At 52.8% G+C, this 18,668-nt stretch overlaps 1 protein-coding gene across 5 annotated transcripts in view; it reads right to left on the reverse strand.

The window, feature by feature from the left end:
* Positions 1 to 270: 270 nt before the first annotated feature.
* Positions 271 to 18,668, reverse strand: part of VWA5B1 (von Willebrand factor A domain containing 5B1) — a 66,800-nt gene continuing 48,402 nt past the window's right edge. For all 5 annotated transcript variants that reach the window (XM_036115594.2, XM_036115595.2, XM_036115597.2 and 2 more), the window contains 8 exons: positions 16,387 to 16,588; positions 15,581 to 15,895; positions 13,311 to 13,448; positions 10,829 to 10,960; positions 8,458 to 8,532; positions 7,752 to 7,821; positions 7,106 to 7,223; positions 271 to 5,628 (listed from right to left, as the gene is read on the reverse strand). In XM_036115594.2, the coding sequence (XP_035971487.1) occupies positions 5,122 to 5,628; positions 7,106 to 7,223; positions 7,752 to 7,821; positions 8,458 to 8,532; positions 10,829 to 10,960; positions 13,311 to 13,448; positions 15,581 to 15,895; positions 16,387 to 16,588 (1,557 nt within the window). In that variant the 3' untranslated portion in view covers positions 271 to 5,121. The remainder of the gene's footprint in view (positions 5,629 to 7,105; positions 7,224 to 7,751; positions 7,822 to 8,457; positions 8,533 to 10,828; positions 10,961 to 13,310; positions 13,449 to 15,580; positions 15,896 to 16,386; positions 16,589 to 18,668) is intronic.

Here is an 18,668-nt window from a genome sequence, read left to right on the forward strand (position 1 = left end):
ACTCCAGGATCATGACCTGAGCCGAAGGCAGTCGCTTAACCAACTGAGCCACCCAGGTGCCCTGGATTGTTCCAATTTTAAAAGTTAAAGTCCCGCATCCTGAGACTGCCCCGCACCTCAGTCCCAGGCAGACAGGGACGATGGGTCACCCGAGGGGGGATCCCAAACCAAGACAGATGTGAGCACACGGAGCAAGGCAGACAGACCACTGAACCACCAGTTTGAAAGCCAGGTATCAGTTTTGGAGAACAAAAGAGCAGACACAGTATCATTTGGTCATATCATCAGGTTCATTAGTTTTTACGAGCTAAAGGCCTCTAAGAGAACAGTAGCCACCAATGACAAATAAGCCATTCCTTTGAAAACAGACGTGGTCATACAGCCCCAGGGCGTGGTTTGCTAATTGGTGGTGGACTGAAGACGGCTGACGGTCAGGACTCCCACAGCATCCACGGGACTGGCTACTGGAAAAAGGCGGCGGGTGTTCTAAGAACAAGACGTGTCACAGGCACGGAAGGGGACATTACAGGTGAGCAGGCAAGGGAACAGGGCAGCACATTGTAGGCACTTAAGGCTCCGAGGGGGGCAAGCACCGGCCATGCCACTTGAGCCAGAGCCACCTGGGCAAATAGCAAAACTACACGGCGTGTGTCATCACATTTGACCACATTGAGGCAAGGCGCTTTGCCTTGGGAAGCGGCGGTAAGCTCAAGGCAGCTGGCTCTGAGCCAAGGAGGTTTGCAGCATGAACAGGAGGAATCCCACTTTGTCAGGTGATCTGGGAGGCGGTTCAGAGGTCAAAGCCAACAGGCTGAGGGCCCGGAGAACGCGTGGGTCAGGGAGCTCCATTGTAGGGGGCTGGGAGCCTGGCTGGGAGATGCTGCCAAGCTCCTGACCTTAGGACATATTTCTGCAGATCAGATTATCCAGCTGCAAAATGCCACATACGCCCCTGCCCTGGTTATTTTTATACTGGCACTGCGGAGCCTGCTCCAGCTGAGGAATGCGGCCATTTGGTGGGGGGGGGACTGATTTCCCTAGTCCCTGCTAGATTGGTGGGAAAAAAAAAAATCTCCCAAATGCCACGGCAGTGAACACACAGCCCATTCCTGGGGTAGCAATGCCTTTCTCTCTCCCTTTCCAGGGCACTAGGATGCAGAATGCATTTGTGTTTGGGGACCACTTGGGAGAGGTTCCAATACGCAAGTAGTGAATAGCAGCATTTGGACCCTGCAATAGCAGGTGCTTCTCACAGGTTCCAGTGGGGCTGGTGAGTGGGGTGGCCAGTCACCAGGCGGAGGCTGCACACAGATCAGGGGAGACTCCTTTCCTCACTTCCTTTCATTGGGGGTCCCTGCGAAGGAAGAGGGAAGATTCCCCTCCTAGCGAGCAGGTGAACCCGCCCCCCCCCCAGCAGGTAGTTTTCGAACTCGCTACTCCATTCACCCCGTTATAGCAGCCGAGGACAGTAGATGTCGTCTGTTTTGTCCGCAGGCAGGGGAAGGATGGGGAAAACGCAAGTGCTACCTGGAAGCCGGTGTTTATTTTCAAGTCCAGAGCAAGTCTGCCCAAGTGTGGGGCCCAGTTTTCCCGGGATCTGGAGTTGATCTCAGCTGAGGGGGCCCGGAGGGAGGACTCTGTGTGTGGCAGGAGGTTGGATCCTTGGGACACTTTGTGGCAGGGACTCCCTTGTCCCCCCTGGGAAAGGTGGCCCATCGCAGGCCAGGGTCCCACGCTGCTCTAACCCACTATCGGTGTCGGAAAGCTCAGGGGCTGTCCTCTAGTGCAAATGATGCACCGTCTGAGGCCACCCCTACATACGGCAGCATCAGAGGTTGGGGATGTGGCAGGCGAAGACATACTCGCCCCAGAATGCCAGGGAGTGGGGAAATGGTTCATGGAGCAGACATTCTTCAGATGCTTCTCACCAAGCTCCAAAAGGACAGGAGCACCAGCCGATGTGTTCACTCTGCTGCCCTAGGAGGCCTGGCATACAGGAGGTTCTCAATAAAGGCTCTTCCAATGTCAGTGCCTGAAGATCCCTAAGGGAGATCTAGACCAGTGTTTTCCCAACCGAATAACCTGGGGGAGAGCAACCTTCTGAATCACCTCTTTGGAGACTGACAATACACATTTACATATTCATGACTCTGAGTCTGTCTTGACCTAAAGAAGTCTGTTTTCCTTGTGTTTCCCCAACATATTTGCCTGCTGGACAGTTTCTCGTGAATTGCTAATTAACATATCAACCAAGGAATAGTGTTGGAAATGCTGATTGAGTGTAACCTCCTCATTCTACAAAAGATGAAACAGGGCCCCAAGAAAGCAAGCAACTTGCCAGAAGTCACACAGCACGCTGATGGAGTTTAGACCAGCACTGAAATTCCCCGGCGCTCCTCAGTGTTCTTGCCGCTGAAGGCGGCCTCTGTCGGACAGGCCATTAGGCATGTGCACTCTCCTGATCCTTCAGCCAGGCAGGGCATAAATGTTTCTTTGCATCACCTAGAAAGCAAGGGCTAGCTTAACAAAAAAAATCCAGATCCAAGTTAATCCCAATTGCAGGAGCAATGTGTCCCTCCTTGAGAATTTCTGGAACCATCTTAGCTTCAGTGCATGTGCTAATTACCTAAGGTTCTTATTTTTTCCTTAAAGCTAGTCCCTTCTGCTCTGGGCTTGGCAATCCTGGGGGCAGTTTCCGGAGACTGCGTGTCATCTCAATACCTCTGAAGGCCTTTAAAAAATGTCTCTTATCCAGATGTCCCCCAAAGCCCTGGGGTTATTTGATATCCATGAGGATTTTTCCTCTACCCCTTTGGGTGCTAGGCTCGGGAGCCAGGGGCTGTGGATGTCAGCGGCCCAGATTTCCAGCAACTGTTCCTGGAGCAGGATCCGAGGACATTCCCTGGAGAAGGGGGTGGTACACCTACCACCTTGCTGGGTTCTCAGTTACTCCTTCCAGTTCCACACTGGGCCACCTTGAACCTGCTCACTGTCCACACTGAGCCTGGAGACCCCGAATCAGGTGGCTCGGGAGGCTGGTGGCCCAGTCCAGTCTCATCGTGTTAAGAGGAGAGGGGCCCAGAAAGTACACGCAACTGGTTCAAGGTTACACAGATAGCGCAAGTCCATGGTCACTAAGGGGTAAGCATCACAGAGGCAGAGAATCTGGGAAAGTTGGAGCAGGGGCAGCGCCCCAGCTCCTGCGCACCCAGCAAGGGGAAGCCACTTGCCCAAACGAGTGCCAGGAGTTCCCACCCTCGGCCTGACAGGTGCTTCCACTAATGGTGGGCCAAGGAGGGGATGTTACACCCCTCTCTCCTTAACCCGAAGCTGGGGCTGCTGGCTGCATGAGTGTTACTTTTGTGCGGGGAGGTGTGTAGGGAGGCGACAAGGCTGTCCTCACACCTGCTTGAGGCCTTGAGCAAGAGAGCCTAAAACCCTTATCCCGCTCAGTGGCACTGATTTTAAGCCAACGGCCCAGACTGTCATCCATGCGCCACCTGGGGCAGTGGTGGCCACGGTGCTGGTGACTGCCCGGCTGGGTTCCTCCCCAGAGGGTGATTCTAAAGCACAACACTCAGCCAAGCAGCAGACAGGACTTTATATGAGGTCTCCAGCCCCTTCCCCTCCCTTGGGGATGGATCACCAGGTTTTCGGAGCCTCAGCAGGACCCCAGTGGAGGGAGGCCCTCCTGGGGGATTTTGCAGCACAGCAGGAGGGCAGGGCAAGGCCCCAAATCCAGGGCAGGCTGTGTGGGGGGCAGGATACCACATCTTCTTCTCTACGCCCGAAGGCCATTCTGCTGGAGCCCCTCTCTCCCTCCACCCCTGCTGAAGACCAGGCATTTCTCGAGTCTTCGTGAGGCTGGGACGTGCGCCAGAGCCCACAGCCCCTCCACAGGTCAGTTTGCTTTGTGAGGACCTCCAGATCTCCCTCGAGAGGGACTGGCTTTGTGCCAGGGCCCTGGGGCCCGAAGGGACCACTTGGTGAAGAGACATTAAGGCCTGGAGAGGGTGGTGTGTGGGTTCAGCCTGGAGTCCCAGGCTGCTGGACTTCCAGAGGAGTCTTCAGGGCAGAGACGACTGGGCGCCAGCCCCCAGGGAATCTGAGGCCGCACCCGTCACCACAGGGTACGTGTGGGCTTGAGAGAGGGAAGTGCCCAGGGGCTCTCTGCTGGACAATTCAAGAGTCCTTCATTTCTTTGAATAAATCCCCCTCCCAGCTGAAGCTGCTGGCCCCAAATGCGCTGCAGCCAAGCACTGGTTCTTTGTTGCAGAGAGGGACCCCGAGACCCCAGAATGGAGCCGACGCAGGGGCTCGCGTGCCCCTCAGCGCCAGCGGAGTTCGCCTCGCACAATTCCTGAAACTGTGCAAATTATTTAAGGTGTTGCCTGGTTTCTCCACCGGCTTCTGTGACCATGTCTATTTTGTTTGGACTATTTTTGCACAGACTGAAGCTTAGTTTTCACACCTCCACTGGCAGGGGGTCTCCCCTTGGCCTCCCGTCTCCTCTTCTCAGACTGGAGGTCGCCGAGAGTCTGCAAACTAGAATATACTAAGGGCTTCCAAGCCCAGGGAAAAGGCCCCCGAGTGACTCTTTGTAACATGTTGGGAAGGATGGTTCTCCAGTGGGTTTGTAAGTGGGATTTCGGGGTGCCGGACTGTCACCGTGGAGACAAGGTGGTCTCCCGTGCCTAGACGCGAGCTTGCGGGTCTGGTTACTGACAGTCTTTGGGTTCGCTCATCCACCCTTTTATTTTGGGGGGACGTTGCCCACGGGACCCTCTTCCAGAGAGAACTGGGGTTTAAACTGTATTTTCTCTCTCCCCACCCCACGGCTGCCTGGGCGTCCGGCCGAGAGGAACCTTGGGAGCGTCTAGAGATCTAGTCCAACTCCCTCGCCTCACGCACTTATTTTACAGGTGGGGAAACTGAGGCCCAGACGGGGTAGGGGCTGGCTTACAATCGCACAGCTAGATGGTAGCAAAGTTGGGATTGAACTCAGGCCTCCTGACTGCCAGTCCAGGGCTCTTTCTAGCAACCGTTATATTGGCTACAGCTGCAAAAGCTCCCCCCGCCAGGCCCGCATGGTCCCCTCCCTCTCCTCCCTTCCCGCCCCAACTACACGTAATTTGGGTTATAGCAGAGCATGTTGAACTCCAGGTTCTCGTCCCAGTGCCGCAGCAGCACGAAGAGCTGGCGGGCGGCCGCCTTGAGGGTGCCCCGCGTGCGGCCCTCGGGCACCTCCTGCTTCTCCAGCCACCAGTTGGCTTTGGCGGCCACCAGCTCCCACTCAACGAAGTAGGAGGCCGAGCTGTGCTCCAGCCACGCCAGTGCCACCACCGTGGCCCACAGCTTCCCCGTGTGTTCTGTCACGGCCCTGGGCTCCCAGCCTGGCTTGGCCTCCCCCAGAGGCTCCGGGGAGAAGCCATCACAGGAGGGGTGCCGCGCGGAGGGGCTGGGGCACAGCTGGGGGCTTGGGGTCTTAGACTCAGGCTGGCGGGCGGTGAGGGACACTCGGTGGCAGGTGAAGGGTGAGGTCCACTTGAGCTTCTCCATGGGGATGTGGATGGCCTCGCAGAAGGCTTGGTTGAGCAGGAAGGCTCCGGAGGCCAGCTGCAGAGACACCTGTGTGTGGGGGAGCCCCTCAGTGGGCCTCAAACTTTTTAGCCTGTGGAGTCCCAGGCCATGCAAAAGCCTGGGTCCACACAGCCCGCCCATTCATCCCCCCTCCCTGCCCCCAGCCTGCCCCTCGCGCCTGGGAGATCTACGGGACACCCCGGCCAACTGGGCATCTCTGAGCTTACCCCACGGGCCCTTCAGACTGATCAGGCCCAACCCAACATCTTCCCCTCACACCTGCCTCTTGTGCTGCACAGGTGGGCCCTGCTCGGCCACTGGGGCCGTCCACTGCCATCTGACACACTCTGGGCAGCTCACCTCCCGGTCCCTCCTCCACACTGATCAGTTTCTAAGTCCCAACAGGTGTACTTTCTACTCAGCTCTGCAACCCACCAGCTGCTTCCACTTTCCTCCCCTGCCCCGTCCCCCCAACTCCTCCTCTTTCCCGAATTTGAAGGGTTTTGGTAAGGCATAGACCATGGCGCTCTTTGGAGGCCATCAGCTCAGTGACTTCAAGTTTCTCTTAGAATCAGCGATTTCCAGATCGCTGGCTCATCCTCAACTATCCCCCCGCCGCCCACCCCCAATTCTCCGGCCCCCAAGCTCTCTCCTCTCTCCACTGCCGGCCATGACTCCTCACCCTTCAGGTCTCGGTCTGACCACTGCACTCCTCAGGCAGTCGGCTTCCTTCCTCCCTGACCTCAAGCCTGAAGTCGGTGTCCCTCCGGCCGTCACATGTCCCGCACTAAACCCGACCTCTGCTCTCACATCGCCCAAGCATCAGGAGTGTCTGCTTCCTTGTCCATGTCCCCACTAGACACTGAGTGCCATGAGCTCAGGGACTATGTCCATCCAGTTCAAGGTTGCCTCCCAGGGTCTAGCACGGTGCCTGGCTCCACAAACACTTAATACAAGCACAGTGCTCTGCAGCCCAGGAGGTTTGGAAATTCAGTGTGACACTATGCGTTGGGTGTGTGGGGCCTGGGGCTGTGTGGTGCAGCTCACACCGGGGCCCCTCTCCCAGCACCCTCTAGTCCCCAAGCCCCGCTGGGCCCCCTTGCTCTTCAATGCAGAGACCCCCCCCCGCAGACCTGGGCTTCTCACCCTGCCACAGCATGCTGGGCTGTCTGCAGAGTCGCTTGCTAAACATGGTGCGTGTCCCTGGGGTGTTAATTTTACTTACTTGTGAGCTATTTCGAGGCTTATTTTTATGTATTGGAAAATAAACACACATAGATGGTGGAGTAGAATGCAAAATTCCTGTGAATTTTTTAAAGCAAAGAGAGCAGATTGCCAAGAATATTCGTGATGCTGGCTGGCTTCTAGCAACACTCTCAGGCCCCCGGCCCTTGCCCTGCTGGCTACTTGGGTGGGAAGCTCTCAGTCTTCTTCCCTTTGTGAAGGGGGAGAGGTGGGCAGGAGGCTCACAGGAAGGCCCCTCGGAGTGTGTTGGGGGTTGAGGTCTGGGGTCTGGGGCACTCACCAGCGGGATATAGTCGAAACTCTGGCTCCCTGGGGTTGACTCTGGAGCCTTGGTCAGTGGCTTGCTCAGGAAGCCCTTGGCTGCTCGAGTCAGCAGCCTGGACTTGCTCAGATTCAGCCTGGGTGGGTGGAACCGGGCAAGAGTGGCCAGAGCTGCCCCCCCCCCCGGCGTCCCTGGTCATCCCACCCCCCAGCGCCCGCTCAGCTGCCTCCGAAAGTCAGGGCCAGAAGGGAGGTGACAGATGGCTTTCTCCGACTTCCTCATTTGACAGCTGGGGAAACTGAGGCCCAGGGAGGGGGGGCTTGCGTTTCCCGAGTCAGTCAGTGAGTTAGCAGCAGCCTAGATGAGGAACACGTTAGTGTTCTTTCTGTGACCCTCTTCCGATAGTGTATTCTTGTTCAGCCCAGTGGTCAGAGAATCTTAGGCTAGCCCTCCCAGGGGGTTTGCACTTGCACGGAGACCGTGGACATGTCGGGGGGCTTCCACAGTGCGAAACCGGAAGACAGTGTATCTGGGGGTAGGAGGCCTTCTCGATACCCTTCAGATTGTTCATTTTTGTCTAAATGTCAGGCTGGGCCTGCTTTCTGCCTCCCAAGCCAGGGACGGCCCCAGGGGTCAGCCTACCTCTGGTGGAAATCCCACGTACCTGGATCCAAAGAGAGAGTCTGAGGTCTTGAAGGAAGAAAGGGTATTGGTGGCCAGACTGCTCAGGGGACCTGGAGAGCCACAGAATGACGGTTGGGGCCTGACAGATGACCCTGTCCAAGTGCTCCCTGCCAAGCGGGGAAACAGAGGCCCGGAGAGGAGAAGGGGCCTGCCTACATCCCTAGGGGTCTGAGCTAACCGTTAGGCTGCAGGGCTGCTTTTGACCCAGGTGGTGTGGGGAAGGGTGAAATACCTATGTCCACGTGTAAGAAATAGACCTCCAAGTTTCCGTGGCTGGTGGCTGCTGGTGTCTTCTGGAAGGTTACCCACGGGGGGCAGTGATGGCTTCATATCAGACCCCTCATCCCTGAGTGGGGACATTGAATTTCCTTCCCTGGCACATTGCTGGAGGCTTCTAAGCAGAGTTAGGTGGTAGAATGGTCCCTCAGCTGGGAACTGGGAGGTCCAGTTCCAGGCCCAGTGTTGTCACTAACTTGCTGTGTGACCTTGGGCAAGTCACTTTACCTCTCTGAGTCTTAGTTTCCACGTCGTTAGATTAAGGATGCTCCTATTAATCTCACACAGGGATGTTTTGAGGAATAAATGAACCACTGAGGACTTTGTTGGGCTAAGACACTCTCCTGGCCCAAGGATCAATCACTGCCACCATCTTAATTAAGGACAGAGTTGGCTGACTGCCTACTCACCTTCGGAAGCAACATACTTCTCGCGGCCCGGGGACGTGATCTCACTGAAGGGCGCGGTGGGGCTTTCCTCCATATCTACAACAGATGATGAAGCCAGTGAGGCTTGAGCTCCTCTGGCCCTCCCTTTCTCACCTCTCATCCCCCCAAGGAGAGTGAAGGTCCAAATTCACAGTACCTGGGGGTGGGCTGGGAGAGCAAGGTCAGGGTGTCCACCCCTGCTTGTGTGGGCCTTTGTCTTCCAGAGAGAACACCATTGGTCCCCCATAAGAGTCAGATACACCTGGATTCAAATCCCAACCCCCCCCAACTAGCTGTGTCACCCCGGGAAAGTTACTTCCTTTATAAGTTTAGACTGAAAATTGGGGATCGGACTATCCATCTCACGGTGTTGTAAGGGAGGGATACCCAGTTAGTGCTTAGTGCCTGGCCCAAGGGAAGTGCTCAATAAAGCCCCGAGCTATAGACCTAGCAGGGCAATGGGAGCAGGTCAGGGGCCTGAGGGTGGGGGGAGGGGTGGGCATCAGCTCACCAGGTCTGTGCCTCACTGAGGAGGGGCTCATGCCAACTCTCCAGGAGGCACCAGAACATGGCACTGACTTGTCAGAGGGCTCTGAGCCTCAGTTTCCCCATCTGTAAAATGGGGGATAATAACTACATAGTCTGTTGAATATGCATCATCAGGGTGATTATTCTTATGATCGTTATTTCAAGGGCTGGACCAGGATGGGCAATATACCACAAGGGAAGAGTATAAAATATGGAAAAGTCTTCATGCACACAATTTATCAAAGCCTCTGTCTCCCCTCTGAGACCATTAGTGGCTCTGTGAGGGCCCAGAAGCTCTGTTTTGGGGGCTCGGGAGCAGCACCACAGCGAATTAGGGACTGGATGTGGAGCAACTGAGGCAGGCGGGAGGCCAGCAGCATGGTAGTTCACCTCATGGGCTCTGGAGCCAAGCACTGCCTGGGTTCAAGTCTTGGCTCTACCATGTATCTGCTGTGTGACACTGAGTAAGTCACTTAACTTCTCTGAGCCTCGCTTTCCTCACCAACTTTGTCAGACGCTTGGAGGAAATTAGATTAGAACAGCGCCCAGCACAAAGAAAACTCACAGTACATGTTAGCTATTGTCATCCTTGGGGAGAGAAAGGGCTTGGGATAGAATAAGGGTTTAGAAGTTACAGACACTTGGGTGTGAATCAGAGGTCAATGAAAAGAAGGGATTGGGGCGCCTGGGTGGCTCAGTCGGTTAAGGGTCTGACTCTTGATTTCGGCTCAGGTCATGATCTCAGGGTCGTGGGATCAGCCCCACGGCAGGCTCCGGCTCAACGGGGAGACTGCTCAGGATTCTCTCTCTCCGTCTGCCCCTCCCCCTGCTCTCTCTCAAAATAAAGAAATAAATCTTAAAAAAAAAAAAAAAGAAGGGATTTGTGATTTTGATGGAAGCCATGGGCCACCAAGAACTGGGCTATGGAGAAATGAAAAGGTAGCCAGAAATTTCCTCTAGACGGGAAGCCCAGCTTGGCTCAGGGGTTCCAGCAGCTTCCCCCACCCCCAGTTTGGGAGGCTCTGAGGGACCAAAGAGCTGGCAGAGCTTTTTAGTTCTGTAGTTACGCATTCTTCTACCCCTCACACACTGTTCCTTTTTTTACTCCATCAATGTCTGTGAGAACTTTCGAGTCCCCCAGGTAAAAAATTATTATGATCTGGGTGTCTGGCCTAGGGGCCAGGTGGGACTTCTGATGTCCTTCCCATGCATAGAAGAAGGCAGGAGATACATGAGAGGGCACGAAGGAAGGGGTTAGGACTACTGCAGCAGCCAGGCTGTCTTTGGAGGGACCAAAAGACATGCAGACATTCAGGAAACAGAGGGTTAAAGCTATCTGTGAATTAGTGCCAGGTCACAAAAGGGTCAAATCATGGATGCTTAAGCCATAGGCACAACGAAATCAAGCAAAGGCAGAAAGGAAGCTTTGGGAATTCTGAAAGAAGCAGATGGTAGGACCCAAACAGATGGAACTACCTCTTGGCCCTCGCTTTTCCCCTTGTGTATTAGTTTTCCTGGCATTTGGTGCCTGGGAGGACTCAAGAGATTGGAGTCAGGGAACAGCCCCTGGGCTCTGCAGACTTTGAAAGGGGAGAGGTGGAGGGATGGTGCGGGCACACGGGCTCCCGGCAGCTCTCTCAGCAAAGCTGTGTTCACGGAGGCATACTTGGGCCAAGCTGAGCCTCGGAGAGCCTGGGAGGCCTGGCCTCACCCTGGTCCTGCAGGGGGCCCAGAGGGCAGACTCAGAGCCTGGCTTCCAGGGGGCCTTGGATACCAGGGTGCCTCTGGGGCCCAGGCTTCAGAACACGCCTGAGGCAGCTCTTACTTAGGTTCTGGAATTTGCCATCTCCTGCTGCCGAGTCTTCCCCGAGCAGGGTCTGAGACCGTCCGAAGCCAGCAGCGGCGCCCCTCCACTGTCGGGTCAGGACCTGAGAGTTGATCATCCGCCATGCAGCACCTTCATGAGGACAAGGAGAAGGGGTCAGATGGATACACTTGGGTCAGTCCTTTGCCTGCCTCTCCCCCAGGGCTGGCAGGAATGATTCTCCCTTCAGTCTGTCACTTGTCCAGAGACAGAAAGACATTGTACAAGGTAAGACCATGAGCTTTGGAGCCAGAATGACCTGGGTTTGAACCTCAGCCCCATCTCTTAGTAGCTGGATGGGGTGCTAACCACTATGTGCCTCAGTTTCCTCATCTGGAAAATGGGGATAATAACCTTGCCAGGTCCATGCTATGGCCAAGACAAGGCTCAGGAAGCAGCAATATTTTCTAGTTAGTTAAAAGTCTGCTTTTCTCAAGAACACCCAATTTTCCTTCTCTCCTAGTTTGTGGTCTCAGAGACCAAGGTCCCCATTCCCCTCCCACAGGACAGGGCCTCACCAACAGGGGATGGATAAAGAGAGATGAAGCTATAGCACTCTCAAGTGTGTTTTGGGGAACCCCACTCTTGGAGAACACTAGTCTGTAAACTATTCCTTAAAAAAACGAGGAGTTCTAAGGGGAGGTAAGTTTGGAAGAAGCTGCAAAATACAGTCCCTTCTCTGAGCCTCCTGGTGTATATTAACATACTAAAGGCTCTAACAAGTTCTGCAATCAAGAAAACACTGGGCGTTGAGCTTTATTTAATCCAGTGGTTCCTAAATGTATTTCCTAAACTGGGACTTCCTAGTTTGTGCTGAATGGCCATGCTCAGGACATGCAGCTAGGGTTCTAGTTTCCTGAACCACACTTTGGGAAGTACTGATCCAGGTCTTAGGGGGCTGTGGGACTTGGGTTAAGACATGGGCCAGGTCCCTGAACCTTCCAGGCTGTGGTCTATAGACACTAGGATGGTCTGAGATGGGCGAGGAGGGTGAGATATCCTGAATGTCATTGGGATGACAAAGCCCAGTGAATGAGAATGTCCAGTGGAGTAACAGTCTGGGCCTCTGGCCAGAACCTGAAATGAGAGCAACCCAAAGAGGGAACAGGGTTGTCGATGATTTTGATACCACAGATAAAAAACAGCAGGGGGAGGAGGGAGACAGGAACAAGGAGAGGCACATTTTGTTTTTAAACATTCTTTAGAAGTTCTGCTAAAAAAAAAAAGAAAAAAAAAGGAACTGCAGAGGATGCGAAAATGTAATTCAGGAAAGAAAAAGTACATATAGTTAATGTACCTATGAAAAGTATCTCACCAAAAAAACTAAAAAAATTCCCCAAAGAGAGATTCTTCCCTTGCCTACGAGCCTGGCAGCGTTTAGAAAGATAAGCAGCACACAGTGTTGGTGAAAAACAGACCCCCAAACAACCTTTCCAGTCAGGTCACTTTGGCAAAACACATCCCAGTTTTAAATGGGCAGACTTTTTGATCCGCAATCTTACTTTGGAGAGTTAATTAACCCCAAGGAGATAACCAGACAGGGGCACAAAGATGTTCTTTGCACCATAATTTATGATAATCAAAAGGGGAATAAATTGAAGGTCTAGTACCTGGGGGGCTGGTGGAAAAGGTTCTGATAAACCTTAAGTGGTAGTGGAGAGGAGTAGGAGAGAGTACAGATTCTGCAGCCAGGCCTTGAGATTCAAAGCCTGGCTCTGCCCCTCACTGCTGTGTGACCTTGGGCAAGTAACTTAACTCCCTCTGCCTCTACCTTCCCATCTGTAAAATGGGGATAATAATAGCATCTACTTTGTGGAGCCGTGTTGAGGATTAAGTCATTCGATGTAGATAAAGTGCTTTGGACCACTGTCTAATTGATGATGAAAGTAGAAAACACTGCAGCTATTAAAGTGGTGATAGACAGTCACCTTCATGGAAAGATTTTTTTCCACACCCACATTTGGTAGAACACAGCACATATTGGTATAATCCAATTCATGAAAAATTATCTTTTGATTTCTCTGCATGTAGATATTCACAGCGAGAAGTCTGGAAGGATAGTCACACCAAGGAGGTAATTAGTTACTCATTTCTGGATGACTGTCAATTCCAGGCATTTTTATTTATTTTATGTCTTTCTATATTTTAGAATTTTCTACGGAGAGCACACACATTGTCCCAATTGGAAAAGTACAATAAAGTCCTATTCATTTGGTGGGGAAAAGGGAGTGGGGTGGTTTCATTGCCTTCTGAAGAGCAGTGGGGGGGCGGGGGGCTCATGTACCCACCACCCTATGGTGACTGAATCATCTGCCAGGAGCCTTTTTGCTTCTAGGCCATTCCTTATACCCCTCTCGGCAGGTCTGTGCTCCTTTGTGTCCCAGCTCCCCTCTGACAGCCAAGGGGGTGCTGCTTGGCCCTCAGACGTGCCCATCTGCCTTACCAGAGTTGGGGTACCCCACCACGGTGGGCAGGTACCGGCTCCTGCTCACGTCCACAGGCACAAAGACCGTATACTTGCTGATGACATTGCAGGCCTTGCTGGCGTGCACAGCATTCACCTGGTAACGGCGGCTGGACCCTGTGGAGGGAGAAACCGGGGGTCAGTGTGTGGATCCGGAAAGTCCTACCTGGCACAGAACTTCTGGAAGCTAAAGGAATGGCTAGGCCAGTGGTCCCCATCTTTGGGATTCCATAAGCCCTTAAAATCAAGGGGTCTGCCCACTTGCCAGTTAAGGAGATTAACCCCCACCCCCAAGATTATTAACCTCCATCAGCGTTTCATAAAATAAGGACATTTTAATGTAAAAGAGCTAAGACATCTAGGACAAAAAGATAGTTACACCCCTTAAATAACTTGAGCGTTATTTAAAAAAATCCTCTAGGTGCGCCTGGTGGCTCAGTCAGTGGAGTGTGCCACCCTCGATCTTGGGTTGTGAGTTCGAGCCCCAGGTTGGGTGTAGAGTTCACTTAAAAATAAAATCTAAAAAAAAAAACAACAACCAAACAACAACAACCCAACACCCCTCTACGTCACCTGTATTCTCTATTTTCATTGCAGCTATCCGATAAAAACTTTGCTGCAGGATTTCACAGGTACCCTGGCTGGGTGGGGACCCCTGGTCTGGCCCATTGGGACAATCTTGCAGAGAAGATTGAAAACCAGAGAGGGAGAGCGCAAAACACAGGGTCACACAGCGAGTTAGTAATGGCCCTGGGATCAGAACTCAGGATGATCTGACCCCCAAACCCAAGTTCTTCCCACGGAACAAGTGAGCAGTCTCCATGGCTGGCTGCCTCCGAGGGCTGTGTGAGGAGTCAAGGTGGTGAGGTGAGGGATTGTACAAATATTTTGTAAACTGTAAGGTGAGGTGCTCAGAAAAAAAAATGTGTTATACAAAAGTACAAATAATGTAAACTATAAGCAATATATTACTGTATAAACAAAGCATGAACCTATCACAAATAGTGTTCTCGGGCGCCTGGGTGGCTCAGTTGGTTAAGCGACTGCCTTCAGCTCAGGTCATGATCCTGGAGTCCCGGGATCGAGTCCCACATTGGGCTTCCTGCCCAGCAGGGAGTCTGCTTCTCCCTGTGACCCTCCTCCCTCTCATGCTCTCTGTCTCTCATTCTCTCTCTCTTGCAAATAAATAAAAAATCTTAAAAAAAAAAAAAAACCAAACAAATAGTGTTCTCTGTATCTATACCAATCTATTCTCCAAGCGTGCACCATTGTGATCCCAGGAATCACTGTCTTAGGAATGTTTGCCCCAATTCCTGAACTAAATTAGTTCCCTACCATCCCCATTATAGGATTTCTTGGATCCCTGTATTTCTTAATAGTACTCAGGACAAATGCACTCAATTAATCGTGTGTATAATTATTTGATTCATGTCGGCTTCCCCGCTAGTCCGTGCCATAAGGATGGGGATTGTGGTGGTCACTGCACTGTTGAGCCTTGCCCCGGGATGATCCAAAAGTAATAAATGGCGTTGATGAGTGGGTGAGTGGACCAACTAGGTCTAGTGGGTTCTGTAAGAAGGTGTGGTCCCAGGGGAGCAGGTCAGGGGATAGGGGATAGGGTGGGCCCCATTGTTCTGTCTCTGGAGCCCTACAGGGGGCGCGGCAAGGAGAAGCCCTGGGAGGTGAGAAGGAATGGGGGACTGCAGCAGAGGGAAAAAGGAGAGGACAGATCACCGGATCACGGGACGGGGTGGGAGGGGTGGAGGAGGCCAGGGATGGCGGGGAGGCGTCTGGGGGCTGGGGGACGGGGGGGGGGGGAGGGGGGGGTGATCAAGGAAAGAATGGAACCCTGGGCTGTGTGTGTGTGTGTGTGTGTGTGTGTGGCGGGGAAGGGGGAAGTGGAGGGTGGGGCTGGGAGTGCTGGGGCAGAGGGGAGACACCTGGAGGCAGCGGTGGGGGACAAGAGGTGGAGCACTAGACAGTGGCAGGGCTGTGGGAAGAAGGAGGTTGCCGAAGCCTGGGGAGGAGAGGGGATCACCGGTGGGTGGGCCAGGAGGGGGATGGGGCGGGGCCCGGGTGTGGGGAGGAGGAGAGAGGATCCTGGTGGGGGGGGCGTGGGACGGGGCATGGGGCGGGGCTTGGGGAGGGGGCGGGGCCCGGAAATGGGGAGGGGGTAGGATGGGGCATGGGGCGGGGCTGTGAGGAGGGGCTCCCGGAGGCGGTCCGGAGCGTGCAGGCGCGGAGCTCACCTGGCTCGATCTCGCCCTCGCGCTCCGCCAGCTGCTCGAAGTCGCGGATGATGGCGCGGGCCGCCAGGTGGTGGAAGGTCTCGCTCCACAGGTCGGCGTCGTGTGCCCCTCCCCGCTCCGGGCCGGGGGGCCCCAGCTCAAAGGTCACTTCCCACTGCAAACGTTGGCTGTCGCGCAAGCCCTTGACCACGGCCTTGCCCAGCACCGGGCCTGGAGTGGGGGGCCTGCCGGGATTGATCCGCTCCTCGGACTCTGCCGGGGGCTCCCAGTCCGAGGACGTCTCAGTCTCGAAGGCGGAAGGGTGATGGGACGGCTCTGCGGGCGGAGGGACAACCAGACGATGCTCTGAGCTGGGGCACAGAGGTCAACCCTCAGGGACGTCATTCCTCCCCAGGGCGCAGATATCACGAAGCAAGTACAGTCTTCTTCCCCCCACCCTCCACCTCAAGGAACACAGGAATCCTTCCCTAGGACAGCTGGATGGTATGGACCTGTCCCCAAAATGGGGCAGACCCACCTCCAGGAATCCAGTACCCGAGGTAGCCAGATAGGGTGGGGTGGGGACACTTGGGCAGCGAAGAGTGCAGCCACAGGGACATCTGGGAGCCTCAGTCAGCCCAAGGGCCAGGTTGATCGGGGAAAAGTGGGATTGGTGAGGTTCTCTGGCACGGATGGGCAACAGCCTGTCCTTCCCTCCAAGGGCACAGACAAAGGCATTTGCCCTCAATCCTATCATCTGAAGCTGGGCTACAGCCAAGAATTCCTCCCTGTCCCCCGGTCAGGTCCTAGACCCTGTGGGCACTTACCTAGGTCCCCAGGGCTACGGCTGTCTGAGGCAGGCTTCAGGCTAGACCCAAGATCCGGCTCTTTCATGGGGCTCCAGGTCTGGGTCTCCTGGCTGGAAGGCAGGCTGGGCTGGCAGCCTTGGGGCAGCAGAGAGGGCCTGCGGGCTCCTGGGCCGCGGAGTCTGGGGCCCTGGCTCAGGTCCAGACCACTGTTCAGCAAGGGCTAGGAGTACAAGAGGGAGGGGAGGAGGCTGAGCTCCTACTGGCTGCCCCTTCCCTCCACCCCTAGCCACAGCTCTTTCCCTGGGCAGCCCAGGTCCTTCTGCAGTACCCAAGGACACAACCTACTCTCCACTACCCATGAGAACCATCAACACAAATAATCCCAAAGCATGGATGAAGTCCAAACCATGGAAAACCATGGAAAATCACATACCATGGATAATATTCTAAACCCACTCTTTTTTTGCCATAAAGTTTAAAACTTTGTGTGTGTGTTGGGAGGAGGCTAAAATTATCAGCCTTTTCCTTATGTCTTCTCATATGTCATGCTTAAAAGGTCTTTCCCACTCAAAAAAAATTCTAGAATTTTTATGATTTATTTTTGTTTGCTTAAATCTTTGACTCACATGAAATTTATTTTGGTGTAAAGAAATAGGAACCAGCCTTTCCTTGATTTTCTTAGTACAGATCTCAACACCATTTATTAAATATGGTTCATTCATTGAGTTTCTAAGGTTTATCAATTCCCTACCTCTATCCTATCAAAGTTCTCATGTACATTGGTTTTATTTCTGGACTTTCTCTTCTGTGTTGTGGATTTAATCTGTCTATTCTTGTGCTGGTACAAAAAACACCAAAAGGCAAGGGATAAACTGGGAAATATATCTGCAACACGCATGACAAAGATTATTTTCAAGAAAAAGCTCTTATAAATCACTGGGGCACGGGGAGCAGAGGTAGACTATGGGTTCAGGGCATCTATAGGCAATTCACAGAAAAAGTATCCAATAAACCCATGAAAAAATGCTCTGCCTCATGAGCATTGCTCTAAATTAAAATAAGTTATATGATTTTTTCCACCTTCCAGATTGGCAAATATTTAAACATTTGATGACACCCATTGTGGCCAACAGGGAGACAGGGTTTCTCTCGTGGACCGTTGATGGGAGTATGAACTTGAGGCACACCTGTGGGAGGACACTTCAGCAGTGTGCTATCAACATTAAATGTGCACAAGCTCATTTGACCCAACGATTCCATTTTTAGAAGTTCTGTGGAAATGCACAGGATGCGAATATCTTTGTGCACGTACTATAGATTTGTTGCAGCATTGTTTGTAAAAGTGAATATCTGGACATTCTCAAAATGCACATCAATAGGGGTTGACAAGTTATGGAAGATCCATGCAATGGAAGGCCACACAACAAACACTGAAATGAAAGAGTCAGATTTCTTCATACCCATGTGGGAAGATGTCCAAGATCAAACATATTTTAAAAAAGTAAATTGCAACCATTCTGTATTTTGATTGTGGAGATATTTACATGACTATGCGTTTGTCAAAACTCACAGAACTGTTCACCAAAAAGAGGAATTTTACTGAATACCAAAAAAAAAAAAAAAAAAGAATTAAAAAGACATTAAAAGTGTAAATTGGAGATTTACTTTTGGATTTTAGAGCTATCCAATAATAATTGGATATAATTGGAGATTTACAATGTGATTATTCAAAACATATATGTGTGTTGCGTGTGTGTGTGTGTGTGTGTGTATTATTTCTGGAAGGAAACACTGAAAATCAGTGGGTTCGGGCACAGGGAAGGGGTAATTTTATTTTTACTTTATACCTGCCTGAACTGTTTGAGAGTTTTTATTGCAAACTCTGAGTATGTATTACTTCTGTAATTAAAGAATATTAAATTAATTAAAAATGAATTTTGTGCCTCTGGGAGCACATATGCTTGGTAGGGGGAGAGGATGGGGGGCAAAAGCACTTGCAAGATGAAACAGAAAAAGTGGACTCTCAGGTTTTTAGGTCAACAGTTAACCATGGAGGCTTTCTTATCTCTATCAAGTATTTATTGGGAAGGGGATTGCGCCTCTCCTTTAGATAAGGGCTGCTTAGGGCAGGGGCTGGGGTCCTCCTTCCTGTCTCCTCTGGGCCTGAGGTCCTGGAGATGGTACAAGGGTGTGGGAGAAGAAAGGGACTGGTCACTGGTAGGACGGCCTCGGTAGGAGCTGGTATCCAGCCAGGGCTGCTGGGTCCCAAGAGGTCCTTAATCCCCATCTCCCATCAGAGG

This window comes from Halichoerus grypus, chromosome 5, assembly GCF_964656455.1.
Source record: "Halichoerus grypus chromosome 5, mHalGry1.hap1.1, whole genome shotgun sequence".
Lineage (NCBI taxonomy): Eukaryota > Metazoa > Chordata > Mammalia > Carnivora > Phocidae > Halichoerus > Halichoerus grypus.